At 46.8% G+C, this 22,651-nt stretch overlaps 1 protein-coding gene across 1 annotated transcript in view; it reads left to right on the top strand.

Annotated features, from left to right (window-relative positions):
* The first annotated feature begins 13,175 nt into the window (after positions 1-13,175).
* The window catches only part of TMEFF1 (transmembrane protein with EGF like and two follistatin like domains 1), an 84,247-nt gene continuing 74,771 nt past the window's right edge, over positions 13,176-22,651 (top strand). Inside the window, exon 1 of the mRNA XM_004580951.3 lies at positions 13,176-13,793. Within this exon, the coding sequence (XP_004581008.1) occupies positions 13,589-13,793 (205 nt within the window). The 5' untranslated portion in view covers positions 13,176-13,588. The remainder of the gene's footprint in view (positions 13,794-22,651) is intronic.

Below are 22,651 nucleotides of genomic sequence, written 5' to 3'. Positions count from 1 at the left end.
TGCCACGCTGGGCCCCCCTTTTTTATTTTGATGACAGTTCCTTCCATTAGAATTCTTCAGCCTTATGTTAAGCCCTCTTCTATTTCATAGCATCCCATTGTCATCATACTCACTTCTATGACTTCAATTAATTTTATCCTCCAATGCCTCATATGTTTATATTAGCAGTGTAAATCTTTCTTAGGAACACCAGATTCATAAATCCAGCTGTTGCTGGGTGCTTCTATTCCAATGCCTCATTGACCCCTCAGACTCAGTGTGCCTAGAATTGCACTCATTAGGCCGAGAACTCTGAGGTCACCCAGCCCCATTTGGATCTACCACATGGGATGGAAGAAGCCCAAATCCTTCCTTGCAAGATCCAAGGTCATCGGAACAACAGCCAGGAGCCCTGAGTGGTCCACAAAACAGAAGAACAGTAAACTTCCTTCAGGACTAGGGAGAGGAGCCTTTTCTGGTTCTTACTTAGTTCCAACTTTGGATCCCCACCCTCTCTTGCAATGACCATCAGGGTTGCTCCGGGGTGCTCCCCTCAAAAAAATTAGAATAGATAGAGAACAACAAGGAAAGCTTAGAACCAGACAGGAAACGGTCAGCGTGGATCCACATATACCTTACTAGGTAGGACACAAAGATTAGTTACGCCTTGCTAGGGTATTGAAGATTTTTCTGCATACCCCTCCTAAAACTGTTCTGCACCTCAACTGTTGACAAATGCCTTGTTAGATTTATAAGCCAGCTTAGACTATCCTAAAATCTGCCAAGTTCAGCAAAATTATGCTTCAACACTATAAACTGCTAAATATTAAAATGAAAATAGACATGAGATAGCTGAATAGTACCCCATAGCCACTATAAGGTGCATAGTAGCTGGTTCTGTGTATAAACAAAAAATGAAATGTCAATGAAGTAGTCACAGGATATGGTTAAGAACTTGCATGGTTTTAACATATTGATTATTCAATACCATGTCAATTAATTCCATAATGTTGTAAATTGTTGTTGATGATGTGCTGGGGTTTTTAATTGATCGGGATGATATTCTGCCAGCTCTAACTTTAGACCAGAGATGGTCTCCCCAAGAAACTGTTGAATTCATCTGGACAATAAGATGCTGGACTCTATGTTTGGTATATGTTTGCAAAGAAAGAACCTGAACTTAATTTGATCTGTAATACTACAACAAGGTGGAGGAATCCACCATGGGGGGAGGGCATGGGGAGGGGTTGGGGGAATCCCAGAGCCTATGAAACTGTGTCACATAATGCAACGTAACTAATAAAAAAAAGAGAGAGAGAGAGAAAAAGAATTGCACTCATTATACTCTCGCCAAGTCCACTCTTCCCCCCATCCCAGCATTGGCTATTTCAGTAAATGCCACTGAACCTGTGGATAACCTTTGCTTGACATTTTCTCCCCATCACCTCCCGCATGTAGTCAGTCACCAATTTATATACTTGTTCCCCTTCCCTAGGCCGAGCTGCCATCACCACTCAGTTGGATTCTGCAGTAGCCCCCCAGGGGTTTTGCTGCATGCATTTCCCTCTTCCATCCATTCTGCACACTGCAGCTGAAGCAATTATTTTTAATGGCTGCATTGAGATGCTATTAACATAATTTAGAGTTTATTCATTTAACCAAGTGATCTTTTTACATTTTATTTGAAATTTAATTTTTTTAGAGACAGACACAGACAGACAGAGCAGCTCATGTGCTCTGTCCCTTGCTTCCCATAGTCTCCAACTTGACTCTTTGTTATTGGCTTCCTGGATCTTACCAAGAGCTGCCTTTCTGTCTGCTTCTTGTTTACAAATGGCAGATAAAATTTTGTGGTTTTATCTTGTACAACATGATATTTTTTGAAGCATATATACATTGTAGACTGTCTAAATCTAGCAAATTAATGAACACATTATCTCATATAGTTATCATTTTTGTGGTTTGAGAACACTTAAGGTCCACTCTGTATTTTTCAAGAATGTGAATATAATGTCATTGTTGACTAGAATCACTCTGCTGTGCAATAGACCTCTTAAATATATTTCTTCTACTTGTAATTATGTGTCCTTGATCAACATTTTCGCTCAGCCACCACCGCCTCTGGTAGCCATCCTTTATTCTGTGAGATCATGAGGTATTTGTTTTTTTTTTAATGAATTTATTTTTTCATTATATTTTTGACAATCTTTACATAGTTAATTAGGGTAAAAAGGTTCAAGGGCTATAGGAAAATGGGTAAGACTATTATTTCCATATTGTTTCCTTTATGTTTAAAAGGGGGTATTAAGGGAGAATGGGTAAGACTATTATTTCCATATTGTTTTCTTTATGTTTAAAAGGGGGTATTAAGGGAGAAGGCCCACCCAGTCTCCCACCCACCCCAGGTCCCAGATGTAGGGCATGCTCCAAGGTTCTTGCTCAGGTGGTTTTGATAGTTCACCAGTTATGAATCGCTGCCAATCTTGCCACTCCAAGCACGATGAGGTCTTTGAAGAATCCGCTGATTGACATAGTCCATCATAGAGTCTCCGTTTGCCCAGTATTTCGCTGCCAACATATAGCTGAGAGGGTTGATTGACCTGTTCTGTCTTCTGTCTTTTCTTGGTTAGGGTTCTGAGTCCAGCATTTCAGTTGGGGAGATCACCAAAAAAACTTTGTCTGAGGTGTTCTCAGACCAGATTCTTGTATGTACTAGCAAGCACAGGGCCCGGCACAGTCCATCACCCCATTCAGCTGGTGGTTGCAATTGCTGGGTTGGTTCTGTTTTCAGGCCTGACTTCCACTGGAACCAATGGGTGTTGCAGTCCAGCCTGGTTCTGCCCAGCACATACTCGGCCCTCACATAAACCAGTGGGAGCTGGAGGCTAGTTGGAGCGACCCACAATAACCCCCACTAGGCCCGCCCCCTACCCTGGTTTGCCAGTATGTGTAGCAGTAGTCTAGTCTGTCCCGCACCCCATTTGGCTTTCGTACATGTCAATGGGTATTAAAGCTTAGTTCCATCTAACCAGCTCCACTATGCAGCCCACAGATGCTGTTGGGTATCTGTCTAGCCACCCCAGCCCCTGTCCTAGTTTTCGTGCCCTCCATGGAAGTGGTAACCCAAGAGGGAGGAGTCCACTATTTCCCTCCCAGGCCTTTCACACTCCCGGATTATGCACTCTCCAGGTAGTTCTGTGGTTTGACTTGACAGAATTAGACCCCAGTGCCAGCTTCTGCCAGCTGATGCTGTGGCTAAGCCCAAACAACCCTCACCCACTCTAATTTTGTTTGCACCAGTAGGAATAATCAGCCCAGCCTTGCTTTTCCCTAATCTGGTCTACAGGAGGCGCACAGGTGTTGTAGCCCTGCCCAGTCTGGTCTATCCCCATCCCAGCTCATGCTCTCCAGTGGGAGTAGCTGTTCAAAGGGAACCACCCTTTATTCCCCTGCCGGCTCTGCCCCCTCCTTTCCTGGCTCTCACGTGTGCTGTTTGGGTGCTGCAGTCACATCCGGTACAGGCAACCTCACCTTGGCATTCCGTATTGTGCAGTAGTTTTTGTTGCGACCAAACCCAGCTCGACCCACGCTGTTCTGGTGCTTGGATTTGCCAGTGGATGATGTGAACTGATTCAGCCTGGTCTTCCCCCAACCCATGCCAAATATATGCCAGTGGGTAACTTTCCATGGCCTGTTCTGGGCTGTTTCCTATCATGTTTCTTGTGCTTACCTGCAGGGTCTGTCCTGCCAGAGGAGTTGCCCAGGCTCCTCCATCAGAACCTCTCCCAATGCCAGATTTTGCACATACCAGTGGGTCCATGAGCTGGCTGTACTCAGTTTACCTCCTGTCCTAGCAGGAACAGTGGCTTTTCCTTACTGGCCTTCAACCCAAACTGGTCCTTGCTGTTGGATGTTTCAGCCCAGCCATGGCTCGTCCATACCTACATATGGCTCACACATGGCTCAGTAGGGATTGAGACCTTGTCTAGTCCATCCCACATTTACCCTGGTCCTCCAGGACACCAAAGGGTGTTGGAATCTGACCCGGCTCAGTGCATCCAATCCCAGCCCACACTTGTGCCAAGGGAGACTACAACCGTTTCCTGGTTAGAACACAGCCCCCATTCCAGCACACGCACCCCTTAGTGGGAACCTCAACCCAGCTAGGGTTGTCCCCTTAGCTCCCCAACTGGGCCTGTTCCCCAGCCGTAGATCACGCACCTGCCAGTGGTTGCTCTGACTCAGCTTGGCTCAGCCCCTCACCTGTCCCGACCTCTGCCTTAGACACTGTGGCTTAGCGTTCCTGGCTCATGCAGACCAGTTGGTGCAAGAGCCTAGCTTGGCATGACCTGTGCTCTATCCTGGTCTCTAGTTTCGCTTGTGGGCTAAGGTTTGCTCAGTCCTGCCCGGTCTACCCTGTTCCATGACCAACTGACACATTACCCAGCTGTTGAAGCTACTTTGCCCAGCTTGTCTGACCCCCAGGTCTGGACCACATGTTCACCAGCGGGAGCTATGATTTTCCAAGGGAGTTTCCCAAGTTCCTCCACTTAATCCACTCCCAGACCCAGTTCTCATACCTGGGTTTAAGCCAGGTTCTGGTGAAGTCTGGCCTTCCATTTGGCCTTGTATGAGCTGGTGAATGTTGTAGCCTGGCCCACCCCACATCCTATTCAGGATGCACATTTGGGTGCTGCCACCTTGACTAGTCCATACTGTTATGGGTTCCTTTACCTGTAATTAATGGCAGGCTTCTCGGTCACACCTAGCTTCGTCCATCACCATCCCAACCCTCGAGTTAACCAGTGGGGCTAGAATTTCCACAGGGTTTGGCCCACATGGTCTTCACAGAATCTACCCCCGCATATGGTCCTCGAGTGCTAGTTATTGTAATGGCCCTGCTTAATGTGACACTTCTCCTGATCCATCATCATGTCAAGTAACAGGATATGATTCTGCTGGACAAGCCCCGAGCCATAGCTTTTCCATGGACTGTTATTTGGTGGTCAGCATTGTTCAGTGATTATAAGTTTTTCAAAGGAAGAGTTACTGTCCTTGGGAATCTTTACCATTGATTCACGTCCTAGAAGCTCAGTGGGTTCAACCTGGGGCTACCTAAGCAGCGATTCAAAAAACCAAAGTCCCAGAGCTGCTGGCCGGCCGGCCGGCCAGCAGGCAGAGCATGGCAGCAAATGGTGCACTGGCCTGGGGACAGCTCACCACGTGCATGTGGTGGCTGTCGTCTGGGATCCAGGCATGAGATGCCCCGTCCTGAGACCCACCGGTATTTGTTTTTCATTATTTCTTTAACTTGTCATATTTATTATTTTTACACCCTGGACTTTCTTCATAGAAAATTGCTCTTTTCTCTTTTAAAAAAATATTTTTATTTCAAAAAGTTGCAGAGAAAGAGGAAGGGGGAGAAGGAGGGAGGGGGAGGGAGAGAGAGAGACAGAGAGAGAGAGAGAAATCTTTCATTTGCTGATTACTCAAATGGTTCCAAGAACTCCTAGAGCTAGGCCATTCAGAAGCCAGGAACCAGGAGCTATATTGGATCTCCCATATGGGATCAGGGGCCCAAGCACTTGGATCATCTTCTGCTGCTTTCCCGGGCACATTAGCAGAGAGCTGAATTGGACAGGGAGCAGTCAGACATGAACTAGTGCCCATATGGTATGCTGGTGCCATAGGCAGAGGCTTAGCCTGATATGCTATGGTGTCAGTTCCCAACTCTTTGCCTTTTCCTAACTCACTAGTCTTCTAGTCCCAGCTTAAATATCACTTCCTTTGGGTAGCTTTCCCGAAAAGTTTAGGCATCTGATGCTTCTACAGTCTTTTAAAAAACTCTTTACAATTGTAATTAATTGTTTAAATATTTGTCTTTCCTGTTAGACTGTAAGACAGGAATCATGTCTGTCTGTTCATGTCTGATTATGCGTTGCCTGATACGGATGCCTGGCACATATAGGGTACTCGCTCAATACTGCTGGATGAATGAGTGAAACCTTTGTCATCATGCTCCATGCCCTGTCCTCATCCCTGTTCTCACTGTTGCTGACGTCACCACTGCCAAAGTTGCCTTATGTTTTAACACTGTGTTTCATGATGAGAGAAACAACTTCAGAACATGGCTTGCTGTTTCACCTTTACAATTTTCTTAAGTAAAAGTACAAGCTGAGTGCCGAGTCCAAATGTTTGACTTCGAAGCCAAGCCCTCAGACCATTAGACTTTAGGGAGTAATTTTGATCTGAGAGCTAAGGGAAAAGAATTTTTTAAAAAGTTGATTTAATTTTAGTTCAAGTGTACATATACAGATAGCATATAAAGTAGTGCATGCATGAGCACATGCAAATGTGTATGTGAAAACATAGGGTCCAGTTTTCACAGTCAAATATGCATACATATGCATGCTCACACTGGCTACATGACATATTCTCATTCTTTTTTTTAAAGATTTTATTTTTATTGCAAAGTCAAATATACAGAGAGGAAGATCCTCCGTCCGCTGATTCACTCCCCAAGTGATCGCAATGGCCGGTGCTGCACCGATCCAAAGCCAGGAGCTTTTCTGGGTCTCCCCATGGGTGCAGGGTCCCAAGGCTCCAGGCCATCCTCGACTGCTTTCTCAGGCCACAGGCAGGGAGCTGGATGGGAAGTGGAGCTGCCGGGATTAGAACCAGCACCCATATGGGATCCCAGCACGTTCAGGGCGAGGACTTTAGCTGCTAGGCCATGGCACCGGGCCCAACATATTCCCATTCTTTACATAGTGAGTAAAATGACATATGTCTGGCACTTATGCATATGTACAGAAATACGCTGATGCACTTATTACATATGTGCACACACAGGCAAATGACATATGCTCAATACATATGTATACATACAGAGACAAGCTGACATATTTAAACACATACAGTGGTAAAACAGAATTATTTAGTTCCCTTTGACTCACTAGAATTTCTGTATGATCCCAGCTCTTTGCTTTCTCTCTGATGATTGTTCCCTCAGTAGATAAACCTCAGTTCCCAGAGTCTTACCAGTGAGCTGTCATTATCGCCTTTGACCCACATGGATATTTGTCCCAACTTGGACTCAGCCAATCACTGGGCTGCCTTCCTGCAGGGCTTTCTATCAGCCACCAGCCCAGATGAGCTGTTTTGGACTGTTGTTTTTAACCTTTTAGGTTTTAAATCACACTAATGGCTACTGCGTTACACTGGGTCTCAGCCCTAGCGCCTGTTGTGTAACTTTGCATCAATTACATAACCTCTCCAAACTTCATTTTTCGCCCCACTGTAGAATGAATATAATTGCGGCACCTTTTCTGTAAGCCATTTGGTAGTGTCTCATTAAACATTCCATGTGGCGCTCTTAGCCTAGTATATAAATGCAGATAATGACAACTGCCACTAACAATAGTGCTTATCAATGCTCAGTATGCCACTGCCACTTCTAGCCAGTTACTGTATACTGTGATATATTAAGAATGCTTCTAATGAACTTATGTGTGAGTCCCTTTTATCTTTTTAACAACCACATGAAGTACACAGAATATTTACCTCCTTGCTATTATCTCTCAGGGTCATAGACGTAGTAAATGGCAGAGTTAAGATGCCAACCTAGAGTGCCAGACCCTATACTCTTTAAAACTATTTTAACAACTATTTTATGCCTCCTCCTCCTACTTATATATGATAGTTTTTGTCAGAGAAGCTATTTCTGTGGCATAATCATTTCTCAGTGAAAACCCTTGGAGAAATTTTTGGATTGCAGCTGAAAATTTCTACCTGCTGAAAGATCAAAGCCAATGTTAATTCTGTACTCAGTGTAGAGTTGAATAGCTGAATGACAAGAAAACCTGCAGGAAAAACCCAGAGATGCCTCCTCAGTCTCTCCACCTACTCACAGGGACTGTTTGGGTGGGAAGCCTTTCCAAATGCTGGGATTACAGTCGGCAAAGCCTGTTCTCCTCCGGGAAGAGTTGGGCTTTCTGGAATCTCACAGTGCTTTGCGCAGATGGCAGTAACCTTTGCTTCATTGGTTTCTGCCCTGTCTATATCATTAGAACCACAAAGGGACATATGTAATAATAATAACAATGCTGGGCCTGGTGCAGTAGTCTAGTGGCTAAAGTCCTCATCTTGTATGCACCAGGCGCTTGTTCTAATCTCAGCTGTTCCACTACCCATCCAGCTCCCTGCTCTTGGCTTGAGAAAGCAATTGAGGATGGCCCAAAGCCTTGGGACCCTGCACCCGTATGGGAGACCTGGAAGAAGCTCCTGGCTTCGGATCTGCTCAGCCCTGGCTGTTGTGGCCACTTGGGGAGTGAATCAGTGGATGGAAAACCTTTCCTCTCTGTAAATCTGACTTACCAATAAAGATAATTAAATCTTAAAAAGAATAACAATGTTTTCTATGAATTCCCGGCCAATGTAATTACAGCAGTCCCTACATCTCTGCCATCATGAGAAGCCCTGAGGACATCTCCAGACACCCTTGCAGATGCTCCAGGTGACTTATGTGTGCTCTCTGGTGGCTGCAGTTTCAATAAGGTGCTCCCTATAAGGAATACAAGTGTTCCAACTGGTGATTTCACTGCTGTGCCAGATGCCTGCCCCAAACCATTGTTATTATTGGAAGCCTCTACCTAGACTGTAAGCTCTGTGAGCATTGGGGACTTTGTTTTGCTTGGGGATATTTCCCTCCATCTAGAGCAATGCGTCCATCAAAGTAGGTGCTCAGTGAGTGTTGGTACGGTCCATGAATGAAGTTCTGAACGAACTTGTTCTTGTAGGTCCTTACCATGCTGGCTGGTATTGGGACCGTCTCCCTCACAGGCTGTTTTGCCAGGACAGTTCCTCTGCAGGGCACACTTCTCCTTCACCTGCCTAATTCTTCTCTCCTTCTGTTCTTAGTATAAGCATCACTCCCTTCAGGGCAACCTTTCTGCCCTTCTTCACAACATTTGCTAACAATGTTGCAACTTTGCTTTTATTTGTATAACTATATTATTTGACTGTAAACTTCATGAGGGCAGGGACCTAGGCTATTGTAAATCACTACTATATTCCACAAGGAGTAGACCTTTTGTACAAATGTGCTGATTAAATGAATGTCTTTATCCATTCACTATTATTTAAAACACTCCCTCTTTAGGAAGTGGCGTCCAGCTTGTTAAATTGGAAGAGTGGCCAATCCTACGCTTGTGCCAGGGCTGACCCATCCATCATCTCATCTCCCCAGCTTTGGCCCAAGCACTGTGACCTGCTCCTTAGGAGGACCAATTTGTCTGTCCCAAAGTGTCTCATTACTGTGTTATCAGGACTTCATTATGCAGCAAGACTCTCCAGCAGGAGGCCTAGGGTAGCCATGATTTTGGCAGGGCTGGGAATTTGCTACTTAAACCTCCCAACCCTTGTTCCACTTACATTTAGTATTTGTCACACTGAGCTGTAATCGTTGGTGTTCAGATGTTTCCCCCCTATTCTACACAGCGGGGGCAAGATTATCTCTTGCCCCTGGAGGCAACTGGAGGGCCTGGCATGCAACAAAGGCTCCTAAAGGTTTCTTACAGGATGGACAGCGCTGTTTTCCAGATGTGAACAGCAATCAGCTCTTAGGAGAGAGCACCACTTCTGGCTTCTGTAGTTTTTTAAACCTGAGCCAGGTAATCCTTTTTTATTTAAGTTAATTTGGTTTGGCATTCATTCTCTCTCTCTTTTAAAATTTATTTAAAAGGTGAAATTACAGATACACTTGGGGCATGTTTAGGGTGGAATAGGTCAGGAGAGGAAAGGTGGAAAAGAAGAAAATGTTTCTGCCTTCTATTCGGTGTCCATGGGCAGAGAGAGAGAGAGAGAGCTTGGTGTCCGTGGGAAGAGAGATGGTCCCTCAGCAATGTATTTTGGTGTATCTGTTATTTAGAACTGAAAACATTCTGATAGAGCATAACTGGTCATGTTCAAGTATAGAATCTTAAGATAGATTGATGTTCAAAAACATTCGTTCCTGAGGCAGGCATTGTGGCGCTGAGCTTGGGTCACTGCCTGAGACACCTGTCTTCTGTATTGCAATGTTGGGTCATGTCTTTTTCTGCCTCTTCTGTGTCTGACCCAGCTTCCTGCCGGTGTTTTCTGGTAGGCAGCAGATGATTTGCTTGGGTCACTGCCAAACAAGTGGGAGACCTGAATGGAATTCTGTGCTCCTGACACTTGCTTCCTCCAGCCTTTGCTATTGCAAGCACGTGGACAGTAACCAGCAGATGGAAGTATCTCTCTGCTTTTCAATAAGATGAAAAAAATAATAGGGGTCCTGTGCAGTAGCCTAGCGGCTAAAGTCTTCACCTTCTACACACCAGGATCCCACATGGCCTCACTTCCCATCCAGCTCCCTGCTTGTGGCCTGGGAAAGCAGCGGAGGATGGAACAAAGCCTTGGGACCCAGAAGAAGTTGCTGGCTCCTGGCTTCGGATTAAAACAGCTCTGGGTGTTGCGGCCACTTGGGGAGTGAATCTCTGTCTCTCCTCCTCTCTGTATATCTGACTTTCCAATAATAATAAAATAAATCTGAAGAAGAAATAATCATAGGATAAATTTAACCTGTGTAAGAACAACAGCTTTCACTACCTGTTTGTTGTTGGTGGGTCAGCTATGGCACTGGCTTTAGCCTGTGGCTATTGTTAGACATGTTCCCCCTTGCTCAGTATGCCCCCTTGCATCACAGCTGTGAGAAGACTTCCTCCTGGGTAACCGCTGCCCCTTCAGTCAGAGCTGCAAGATGCCTACTGGTGGAGTGGACCAGAGCTTAACCTATACATAGAAGTCAAGTTTAGCTGCACCTGCAGCTCGAAGCAGAGTCATACAGCCAAGTCTGTCCTAGATGATCCAACTCCTAACTAACAAATGATGAGTGTGCTGAGATGTCCTGGTGATGGCTGACTGACCAAGTCACTGATTTCTAAGCTTGGATGTGCATCTGAGAAGAAGGTCAGGTGAAAAACACGGATGGGGTCAAGCTTAGCAGAAACATTACTGAGAGAGCGGCCTGGAAGGAGCCTTTGGCGGGGATCACACCTGATCAAGTGAGTAGTTTAGTTATAGTTGTTAACAACTGCATGCCACTGCTAACAGTTTAAAGCAAATCTCAACATTGGAAATATGCAAATTTATTTAGATGAGAAGCATGCAGAAAGTCTAACTTGAAAGGAACTAGCTTTTAAAAATTTTAAGTTAAGGCCCTGGCATGGTAGCATAGTGGCTAAAGTCCTCGTCTTGCACGTGCTGGGATCCCACATAGGTGTAGGTTTGTGTCCCTGTGGCCCTGCTTCCCATCCAGCTCCCTGCTTGTGGCCTGGGAAAGCAGTCCAGGATGAAACATAGCCTTGGGACCCTGTACCTGTGTGGGAGACTAAGAAGACGACCCATAGCCTCGGGACCCTGCACCAGCATGGGAGACCCGGAGGAGGCTCCTGGCTCCTAGCTTCAAATCTGCTCATCTCTGGCCGTTGTGGCTGCTTCTGGGGTGAATCAATGGATGGAAGATCTTCCTCTCTGTCTCTCCTCCTCTCTGTATGTCTGCCTTTCCAATAAAAATAATTAAAAAGTTTTTAAAGTTAAAAGTTGGCACTGAAAATGTAGACTGTACTGAAAAATACAGGAGCCTATCTTTCCAGAGATGATATGTTAATGCATGTTTTTTCCCTATGGTTGTATATACATGTGGATTTTACAAAAATGGGATTATCTTATATATACTCATCAGTGCCCTGCTTTTTGCCAAGTCAGTGGCCTGTCATCATTGAAAGATGCATGGTACTCCACGGTATCTGTCATCCTTTAACTAGTCCCCACTGATAGGCATGTAGGCTCTGCCTTATTAGAAGAAGGCTGTGATAAATCTCTCTCTCTCTCCATATATCTTTGTATGGTTGTCCAATTATTTCTTTAAAATAAATTCCAGTAAGTGGAACTGCTAAAGAGCCAATATATTTCAAGATCTTGACACATAATCCAGTCATTTCCTAAAATGTATAGACACACAGTGCCAGGTTTGGTCACTTCTTTTAATTCTTATTGATCATCCAAAGAGAGGAAAAATTTTATGTTTTATCTTAGTTTTATTGCTAAAGGGTTTGAATCTCTCTGAGCACATTTATTGTACTTGTGAATTAAGCCCTGTCAGCTTTCCATTATTCTGGGCAACTTCTTCCTGACATATATTATCTGTTTATGTTATTGCCCCATATTTGCATCGAAGACATCCCCCACCCCCCCATTTTGGCTTTGCTGGTGGTGGCCTATCATACATTTCTTAATTTGATGAGTCAAATTTGTCAGTTTTTCAATGCAATGTTAAAATTCTTTCTGAGGTGACAGGCAGTGTAATAAAAGCGAAATCGGTAGAAGACGACGATGTTAGAGCCTGTGTTGGGGGATGTCTGAGAGTCAGCTCATTTTTCTTTTCAGGGATCCCAATGTCCTCATTTATCGAATGGAGGTTAAGAGGAAAACTCCATGGAGGGCAGTAAAAAAGAATCTCGGCAAAAAGCAACCCTTTTCGCATCTCAGCTTTTATTAGAGAGGGCAATACAATAAAGACTGTTAAAAACAAAGAAACAAACCAGTATTTTAAAATTTGGTTTACGTGTGTGGAGTACTTCCGGGAACAGGGGGCGAGGTCCTGGCAATATAGTCATTCATCCCCAAAAGATCCGGCACAGATGGGCAGACAGAACTCTAGTTTCAACCCTGGTCCAGCCCGTCTTTTTGTTTTGTTTTGTTTTCCCGTACGTGACCTTGGGCAAGTCACCTCTACTTCTCCGCGGCTCAGTTTGTTCACCTAGAAAACGGATAGCTCACCTAGACCACCTGCTCCGCTTTCCCCAGTCCGGCTGCTGAGCGGAGGAAAACCGATCAACCTGGCTGACAAAGGGCGGCAAAAACGTCTATTGCCAGAACGCACACGGAGCGTCCTCGGCGCCGCGCGGTCCGGGGTTGCTGGAGCTAGGGGCGGCCGCGACCCCCGGCCCGCGCTCCCGCCCCGCCGCAGGAACAATAGCTCCCCCGGAGGCGGCGCGGGCGGCGGGCGGGGACGGGGCTGTGGGCGCGGGCGCCGGGGGTGTGCGCGGGGCGGGGTCGCAGGCACCCCTCCCACCCGCAGCTCCGTCACGCGCCCCCTCGCCAGGCCGGGCTGGGGTCTTTGTGACGCGGCGGCGGCGACGACCGCGGACACAAAGGGAAAGGCGAGGAGGCGAACGAGGGGCTGGGCCTGTCCCCGCCCCGCGACCCCCGCCCACCGTGTGCGCGTGCCCGGTCGCTCGCTCCCCTCGTCCCCATCTCCCCCACGCGGGCTCGCACCCTCGCGCGCACCCTTCGCGCTCCCGCGAACGTCGCACGCGCCCGGACCCACCGACTTCGTCCCGAGCGCGGCGAGCCGGGGGCCTGACGGGTGCTGCGGGTGGGGCGGGGGATGCTGAAGGGTTTTTCCTGACAGGCGCGGCGGCGCGGCTGCTAGGAGGCGCCCGGGGAGCGGCGGGGCTCTCGGCGCGCGGCTGGATGCCCCGGGCCTGCGGCTCCCTGCACTTCCCGCCGTCCAGGGGCGCCAGTCATGGGCGCCGCGACCGCTGAGGCGCCGCTCCGGCTGCCTGCCGCGCCCCCACTCGCCTTCTGCTGCTACACGTCGGTGCTGCTGCTCTTCGCCTTCTCTCTGCCCGGGAGCCGCGCGTCCAACCAGCCCCCGGGTAGCGGCGGCGGCGGCGGCGGCAGCGGCGGGGACTGTCCCGGCGGCAAAGGCAAGAGCATCAACTGCTCAGGTGAGACCGGCCGGAGCCCGCCCCTGGGGCTCCTCCCTCCGCCGCTGCCCGAGTCCGGGCTCCGGCGGAGCAGCTGGGAAAGCTCCCGGCACCGGAGTCCTGGGGAGTGGGGCCCGAGGGTGAGCGAAGGCGGAGGACAGGGCGCGAGCGGGCCGCGCGGGGCTCGGGAAGCGGCGTTGGCGACGGGGAGTGGCAGTGCGTGCGTCCGTGTGTGTCGAGTGGCTGGGCGAGGGCGGCCCCGCGCGTTAGTGAGGAGGTGAGGGCCGGGAGCCGGTGAGGCGGAGCTGCCGGCCCGGGCTCCCAGTGGGGTGCGCTGGCGGGAGCGCCGGTTTGTGTTAGGGCTCGGTGGTGGTGGTGAGGTCGGGAGGCGGGGTGTGAGGACTGGGATCTCCGTGTGTTTGTGGGGAGTGCTGTGGGTGGGAGATGGTCATGAGGGGCTGAGGAGCACGGGTTGATGGTCAGAGCGATGGCCGTGTACTGAGGGAGGTTCTTTCTTAGGACATCGGGGGTCTCCGAGTGGTTGGGTGGGTAAAGGGAACGGGTGGCCCTGAGGACCAGAGAGAGAGATAGAGATAGAGATAGAGCTAGATGAGGATGTGTGTGTGTGTGTGTGTGTGTGTGTGTGTGTGTACACGCGCGCGCACGCGCACGGGTGTATCCTTTGGGTTCCGAGGTGGGATGTGGGGAGCCTGGAGTGACCCGGGGTCAGTGGATACGGGCAGGTGAAATATGCCGGGATCTTTTTGTGTGTTATGTGTGACTGAAGCCTGGGGTATCCATGGAGGAGGAGGAGGAAGGAGGGGTATCCCAGAATGAACCCCGTTTGGTAGAGGAAGGGGTAGTGTTTGGGCATAAAACGAGGGAATTAGGTCTCAGGGAAAGCCGCTGTGTGTCAAGGTGCAAGCCTGAACTGCAGAGAAAACTGGTTCTGGAGGAGCTAAATTGTGGGGTGTGTGTGTGTGTGTGTGTGTGTTGTGGCAGGACCTGGAGATTGGCAGCAAAGGGAGCAAGGGAGTGACCTCTCCCCTCTGGCTGCCCCGTCCCCGCTCCCCACTGCGGTTGGAAACAAAGAGCTTGCTGGGGTGGATGGTACTGGGGGTTGGGGGAAGGGGTCGGGTACCCAGCTGTAAAGTTTCCTCCTGCCTTCTGAAGGAGTCCCAGGGGAGCCCCAGGATTCTGGCCCTGGGGTTCAGAGAGGTACCCAGGTCTCCACTGGGGTGGTCAGGTGGGTCCTCCTGGCACCGGCTGGACAGATGCTGGTGACCTCTGTCTTGCTAACTTGCCCTTTTGTCAGTCAGTTTCAGACCTCCACTTGTGTTGAGGGTGAGTGGGGAGGAGAATGGGAGGATTGAGATGGAGCCTCTGGCCTCTGCTCTCCCTCCTGGGGGACAGCCTTTCTGCCTTTGAGCTCTTGAAGGGGCATTGTTTGTGGAGACTCTGGAAGGAGTGGGAGGGTGGCCTGGCACTGGCACCTGGGTGGAACCTTTGACCCTCTGGGATTGAAGGCCTAATATCTTTTTAAAGTTTTAACATGGTATGTTTTATGTGAAAGGGGTTTTGAATATAGTTAACAATGGCATGTCCATTGAAAGCTTTTCCATTAATATGAGATAATGTTTTAATATGTAATTTTTTTTAAAGATTTATTCAGTTTATTACAAAGTCAGATATACAGAGAGAAGGAGCTGCCGGGATTAGAACCAGCGCCCATATGGGATCCCGGGGTGTTCAAGGCGAGGACTTTAGCCGCTAGGCCACGCCGCCGGGCCCTAATATGTAATCTTTAAGACTGAAAACCATTTGTGTTTTCTGTAGCAAATATTGTTTAACCAACCTGTGAGAGATCACATCATCAAAGCATTTTAGCTACCAGCATGCTGTGATTGTGCGTTCTTGCTAAGCTGATTTGTTCTTAGTGAAATATAGAGTGCGCTGATGGGTGTTGTTATGTGTGGTGCATTGTACACATTTTCAGAATGGAAATGAAGGATTGAAATGCAAAAACTTCCTTGGCAATGTGCAGGAATTTCAGATACTTTTGCACCAAAAACAAAAACAAAAACAAACCACCACAGACCACGTTGTAATTCATGATTCTGCCAACTTTTTTGAAGTCCCCTCCTATGTGTAAGGTTTAATATCTGTTTGTCCCCTCCTATGTGTAAGGTTTAATATCTGTTTGTTTTTCACTGTTGGTTTAGGACTACCCTGTCCGTCCACTGTGACTTTTCTGGAGCCTGATTTTGTCAGGCTGTGTGTGTTGGGTCCCTCATAGCTTTGTAACACTTGCAAATGGGAATATCAGGTTTGTGGCTCTATTAAATTAATGGTAGTTGTTTAGATAGCAGAAAAGGATGGAGCTTTGTGATATTTTACCCACCAAGCTGGGTGATGTTGGTGTGTCAGTCAACCAGATGCTGAACTCGCTATGAACGAGCCTGATTGTGGTGAATAGATATGGAGTTTAACAGATTTTTCAAGCTTTTGCTCTTGACCGTTTTCTCCTTTTGTTCACTAGCCCATCATTTAAAGATCTGTCAGTCCATCTTGTGAGGATCAGTGGTGTCTGTCTGTGCCATTCCCCCTTTTTCCTGGTTAGTAATCTGATCCAAAAGCTGTTGTGTAGCCTTTCTTAATGTGCAACTCTTGCTGGCTTTCTCTTTTTACTGCATTACTGTATTAACTTACTGTAGAAATTTATTTGGTCGTTCTAGAATTTTCAGCTGATATGTGGATGGCTTGCTCATAGATTAAAAAAAAAAAAGTTTTTGATCTCCCTGTATTCTGTTTTGAAAATTCAGTGTGTGTTCATTATTTCTGACTTTCTGGCACTTTGCCCTGATCGCTTGGTTCATCAGCAATAGTTTTTAAAGTCAGATGTGAAGTTTTTCCAGAGTTTCTTTTGGATCACGAAGCCAGTTATTTTGAATTCTCTTATTCTGTTAGTTACTCTTCTGCACTGTCCTACCCACTTATCTTAGAAGGTGGCGCTATTCCTGCATCGAAGGACGTGCTCTATAGTGGCGATTAAGGAGCGGGATGAATCTGCCTTGTTCTTGTCATCTCTTGCTATAACATCATCTCCCCTAAGCACTGGGCCCTTTGTTTCACCCGTTCTTGTTCTGAACAAGCTCTTTTTGTTGTTCTTTTGCCCCAATTTCTCCTTCTGCATGTTAGAGTTATTGTTGTTTTATGAGCCTTTGTCTTCATGTCTTTTTATTTGTTCTTTTTAAGCTTAACTGAGAAGTTCTCCGGTTATTCACAGTTTGGAAATAAATGATGTTTGTGAGGAAAAATGGACTTTGAACTTGGGAGACCAGATCAACTTAGACGTGACATCCCCCGACATCCCCCTCCCCACCAATTGTCACATGAACATGATGATGATAGTCTTTTTGGTGTTTGGGGATGTGAGGACAACAAAAGTTCAACCTGTGCCGTTTCTGTCTTAGGAGTATGGTTGTAGAGGCAGGGAAACATGTTGAGAGGTCAGTGAATGGTATTTCCTCACAGACTTCAGTGGATAATTTGAACTGTTTTGAAACTGTCACGGAAGCTAGAATTGGGTCCTATGAAGAATGTATAAATGGAAAGAATGAAGATGAGATTAAGAGAGATGGTAGGGCCCGGTGGCGTGGCCTAGCAGCCAAAGTCCTCGCCTTGCACACACTGGGAATCCCATATGGGTGCCAGTTCTAATCCCAGTAGCTCCACTTCCCATCCAGCTCCCTGCCTGTGGCCTGGGAGAGCAGTCGAGGATGGCCCAAAGCCTTCGGAGTCTGCACCTGTGTGGGAGACCCAGAAGAAGTTCATGGCTCCTGGCTTTGGATCGGCTTAGCCCTGACCATTGCAGTCTCTTGGGGAGTGAATCATCAGACAGAAGATCCTCTTCTCTGTCTCTGCTCCTCTCTGTGTATGTGACTTTGAAATAAATAAATAAATAAACAAATAAATAAATAAGTATCTTTAAAAAAAAAAAAGAGATGGTAATTCAGGATTCCATGGACAAAAAGTGAGCTTTCCAGTAAGTGGGGGATCCTGGCTAGCACACTTTTCTCTTAATCCCTGATGTGAAGCATGTGAATATATATTTTTAAGTAAACCTTTATTCAGTAGTTTCTGGATGTTAAGGGAGCTATAGGAGGGGCCATCTCTGCCGTGAAGGGCTTTGTCTCCGAGTATTGGTTAGCCTCTTACAAACAATACGGTGGACATTTCTGTGTTACAGATCTAGACTTGCTCTTCTTGCCACCCCCAGCATTTATTGAACATTAACCCAGCATTGGAAAATTTATGCAGCTGTACAGTTCAGTGCCTTTTAATATATCCACAAAGTCGTACGACCATCTCCATTATCCCATTTCAGAACATTTTCATTAGATCAGAAAGAACCTGTACCTAATAGCAGTCACTCCATGTTCAGCTCTTGTCTACTACTGAGCTATTGTCTGTCTCTGTGGAGTTGTCTGTTCTGGATATGAATGCAAATGAGCTCACCAGGTGTGGTCTTTGTGTCCAGCTTCTTTCACCTAGCTTAATGTTTTTGGTGTTCATCCCTGTTGAAATTCCTTTTTGTGGTCCAGTAATATTCCCTTCTATAAATAGACCACATATTATATGTCCGTTCCTCCACTAGTGGGTATTTGGGGTTTCCACTCTGGCTGTTGTGAGCCAGGTTGCAGTAACTTTCATCTACTAGTGATTGTGAAGATGTTTGTTCTTCATTCTCTGGGATATACAGGTGGTCCTCAATTTATGATAGCTTCCCTTATGAAATTGTCAACTTTATAAATGTGTGAAAGTGATATATGTTCAGTAGGGGTGGTACATTGGATTTTGAATTTTGATTATTTTCCCAGGCTAGTGATATTTGATACGATACTTTCTCATGTTACACAACAGCATCAAGCCACAGCTCCCAGTCAGTCCCAAGACCAGGAGGGGAGGTACCCCTCCTCCCAGTGCGCTGCATTGCTAACCTGTGATATTCAGCGAGCGACTTGTAGGAGATGTCAGTGTTTTCTGCTTCTCTTGGGTTTGTTGGATATGAGACCGGTGTTAGTCCAGGAGCATCTGTATATCCAAGAATGGAAATGCCAGGTCACATGGTAACTATGTTTAGCATTTTGAGGAACTGACAAACTGTTTTCTAAAGTGACTGTATCATTTTATATTTTCTGTGGCGTTGTTTGAGGAAGAGATGCAGGTTCTTCACCTGCAGCACTTGTCATTGCGTCTTTAATTTTTAAATTTCTATTCTTTATTTATTTGGAGACTGGAAGGGGAGAGAGAGATAGCAAGAGCAAAAGAAAGTGCTCTCCTTACCTGTTGTTTCACTCCCCAAACGCTCACAGTGTCTGAAGGTAGAAGCTCGGTCCAGGTTGAAGGTGGGAGCTGCAGCTGGGAGAAGCCCAGTCACTTAAGCATCGCCACGCTTACTAGGGTCTGCACTGGCAGGTGGCTGGGATCAGGAGCTGGGCTGGGAATTGAACTGAGGTACTTTGCTGTGGGATGCAGGTGTCTTTGTTGCTTAAGAGCAAATGCCTGTCCCTCTGCCTGCCTTTTTGATTGATTATGTTGTGTATTAATGTGGTTTTGGCTCTCCCTAACTAATACTAAATATATTTCCATGTACTTTTTTAAAGATTTATTTATTTACTTGAAAGGTAGAGTTAGAGAGATAGAGGAAGCGATGGAAAGAAATCTTCCATCTGCTGGTTCACTCCCAGATGGCCACAGTGAACTGGGCCGAAGCCAGGAGCCTAGAATTTCATCTAGGTCTTCCATGTGGATGGCAGGGTCCCAAGCCTTGGGGTCTTCTGCTGCTGCTTTTCCTGCCTGGTTCAGTAGCAGGTAACACCTGGAAATAGAGTATCCGAGACTTGAACCAGCACTTCTATGGGATGCTGGTGTTCCATGTGTCCGCTTAAGCTGCTGAGACACAATATTGACCCCAGTGTACTTCTTGTTGGGAGAAATGTTTGTTCAGATCCTTTGATTTTGACGTATTGACTCTACTACTCCCTTTAGTAAACCACATTAACCAATTTCTTCTTCTTTTTTTAAAAAAAATATTTATTTGTTTTTCTTGGAAAGGCAGATAATTTATGGAAAGAAGGAGAGTCAGAGAGTAAGGTCCTCCGTCTGCACTCCCCAAATGGCCACGATGGTCAGAGCTGAGCTGATCCGAATCCAGCAGCCAGGAGCCTCCTGTAGGTCTCCGGCATGGATTTAGGATCCCAAAGGCTTTGGACCATCCTCCACTGTTTCCCCAGGCCACAACCAGGGAGCTTGATGGGAAGTGGATCAGCCAGGATACAAACTGGCGTCCATATGGGATCCTGATGCTTGCAAGGTGAGGATTCAGCCATTGAGCCATTGCACAGGGGCCATTAACCAATTTCTGCAGCAGGCACACAGATGCTCATACTGGTAGATTTATGCATTGTTTGATTTCTGTCTACTAAGAAAGGGTCAGTTGTGGTTCTTTTCAAACTTATGAGTGTACCAGTGGTACTTGGCAGTGTAATTTAATAGACATTACTCAAATTAATGAACTGTGAATGTAGAAAGAGTTGTTTCCATGAAATGCTTTGGGGGGGGGGGGTTGTTAAAGGCTGAAAGATAGGCCAGCACTGCGTAGCAGTGGGTTAAGTCCCCGCCTGGGAGGCCAGCATTCGTATGAGTCCTGGCTGTTGTGTTTCTCATCCAGCTCCCGGGTAATACACCTGAGAAAACACTGGAGGATGACTCAAATACTTGGGTCCTTGTCACCCATTTGGGAGACACAGGTGGAGTTCCTTGGCCCAGCTCTATCCCTTGGAGCAATTTGGGGAACAAACCAGCAGATTCCTGTCTCTGTTTTTGTCTCTTTCTGTCCATAACTCTGCCTTTCAAATAAATCTTTCAAAAGTTGTAAGAATCACCTCTGAATGAAATTGTGGTCAAGACAACTGAAAACAGAGTGAGGGAAATCCTATAACGTTTTGGGAGAATTCTAAGTTCCTGTTCTATTTCAAAGGAAAATGGACTTCATAGTTAATAAATTACCCTTGTGGTTTATCCAGGAACGTGGGGATTACATTCAGCAGATTTGTACTCACAGAAGAGATCTTTGGCAAATGCATGTATACTTGCATATCATATGTTAAAATGCAAATGTGTCACTTAAAAATAATTCCCTCTTAGCATTTGGAATTTGTTTATTGAGAGAAAGGCAAAGGGCCCCCATGTGCTGATTCACCCCTTCAGATGCCTACAAAGAGTGGGTTTGGACCAAGCTAAAGCCACGAGCCAAGAGCTTCATCCAGGTGTCCCAGGTGGGTGACGGGGACCCGACTACCTGAGCTATTCTCTGCTGTTTCCCTGGATGGGCATTAACGGGAAGCGGACATTAAGAGTGGAGCTGGGACAGGCAGCCCACGTGGGCTGTAGCTGCTGGGATAAACACCTGGCCCCACCTGATTTTTTTGAGTAATCGATCAATGTTAACTTCTTGAAAATGCTCAAAAGAAGGGTTTCCACTGTACAGAGTGCCCCAAGGAAGATTCAGGTATAGTGTAGGTTAAGGGAATGAATAACAAGTACCACTGGAATCGGGTTTTAGGGAAGAGGAGAATAACCCGACACATTTTTGCCTGAGGCCTTTGGTGTTGATCTTCTGTTTGCTGGAAACCTTCTTGTCACACACAGTCCTTTGTCACCTCTGCTCCTTTAGGTCTTTGCTATAATGTCACCTTCAAAATGATGGTTTAGGATTGTAGCCCTGTGTCTCTACCTCCTTACTTCTTTCCCCATCTTCACCATTCTTCGTATGTTTTTCCCACCTGATTTTCTTCTTAAACATTTTACTCTCTGTGTCCTTTGTGTCGCTCCATGAAGGTTTTTTCCTGTTATGCTGCTGTATCATAGTGTCTTGAGAGGTGTCTAACATAAAATTGGGTGCCCATTAAATACTTGTTTGTGGAATGAATTAATGATACTTTGGAAAGGACATGGAAATCATGAGAAGGGTCTGCTAGACTAAGGTGAGAAATTGAAGGGAGTATTTTGGGAAGGCTTAGTTCTGAGGGTTAGATCAGGAGGAGAGTTACGTGTTGCTGCCGTGTTAATGAGGGCTTTAGAGCATTTGTTCTAAAGGCTAAGGGTTTGTGCGACTTTGCTTTAGAAAGCAAAGTCTGGAGTTGGAGAAGATAATGTGGTAGGAGAGAGACTGACAGTCTGATGGAAAATAGCAGTGGAAATAGAATTAAAGTACTTCTTTGGCACGTGTAGTGTTTTAAAAAGTTACATTGTGGGCTGACTTTGTGGTTTAATGGGTTAAGCTACCACTTGTAATGCCAGCGTTCTATATGGGCCTTGATTCAAGCCCCAGCTGTTCCACTTTTGGTCCAGCCTCCTGCTTATTCACCTGGAAAAGCAGTGGAAGATGGGCTCCTGTACCCACATGGAAGACTTGGAAGAAGCTTCTGGCTCCTGGTTTTGGTCTGGCGCAGCTACCAGACACAGCGAGTGAACCACATGAGAGGCCTTTATTTCTGCGAGGGAGTTTGTGTGGGGCGGGGAGAAAGAGCAGAGCAGAGCAGAGCAGCAAGGAGCAAAGTAGTGAGAGAGACTGACAGCATGAGGAAAAGAGAGACAAAGAGCAGAGCAGAGGACGAGGAGAGAGAGAGAGAGAGAGAGAGAGAGAGAGAGCGCGCGAGAGAGAGAGCTCGAGCGAGAAGGAGGAAGAAGGAGAACAAAGAGAAGAGGCATTTTTATAACCTCAAGGTGGGTATGGGGAGTGCCAGGTTAGGGATTGGCAGATGCAGCTGTAGGGGATACCAGGGATAAATGCCTCAGGGGACTGGTGGAGTGCA

This window comes from Ochotona princeps, chromosome 14 (genome assembly GCF_030435755.1).
Source record: "Ochotona princeps isolate mOchPri1 chromosome 14, mOchPri1.hap1, whole genome shotgun sequence".
Classification (NCBI taxonomy): Eukaryota; Metazoa; Chordata; class Mammalia; order Lagomorpha; family Ochotonidae; genus Ochotona; species Ochotona princeps.
This window is presented reverse-complemented; position numbering and strand designations above follow the sequence as displayed.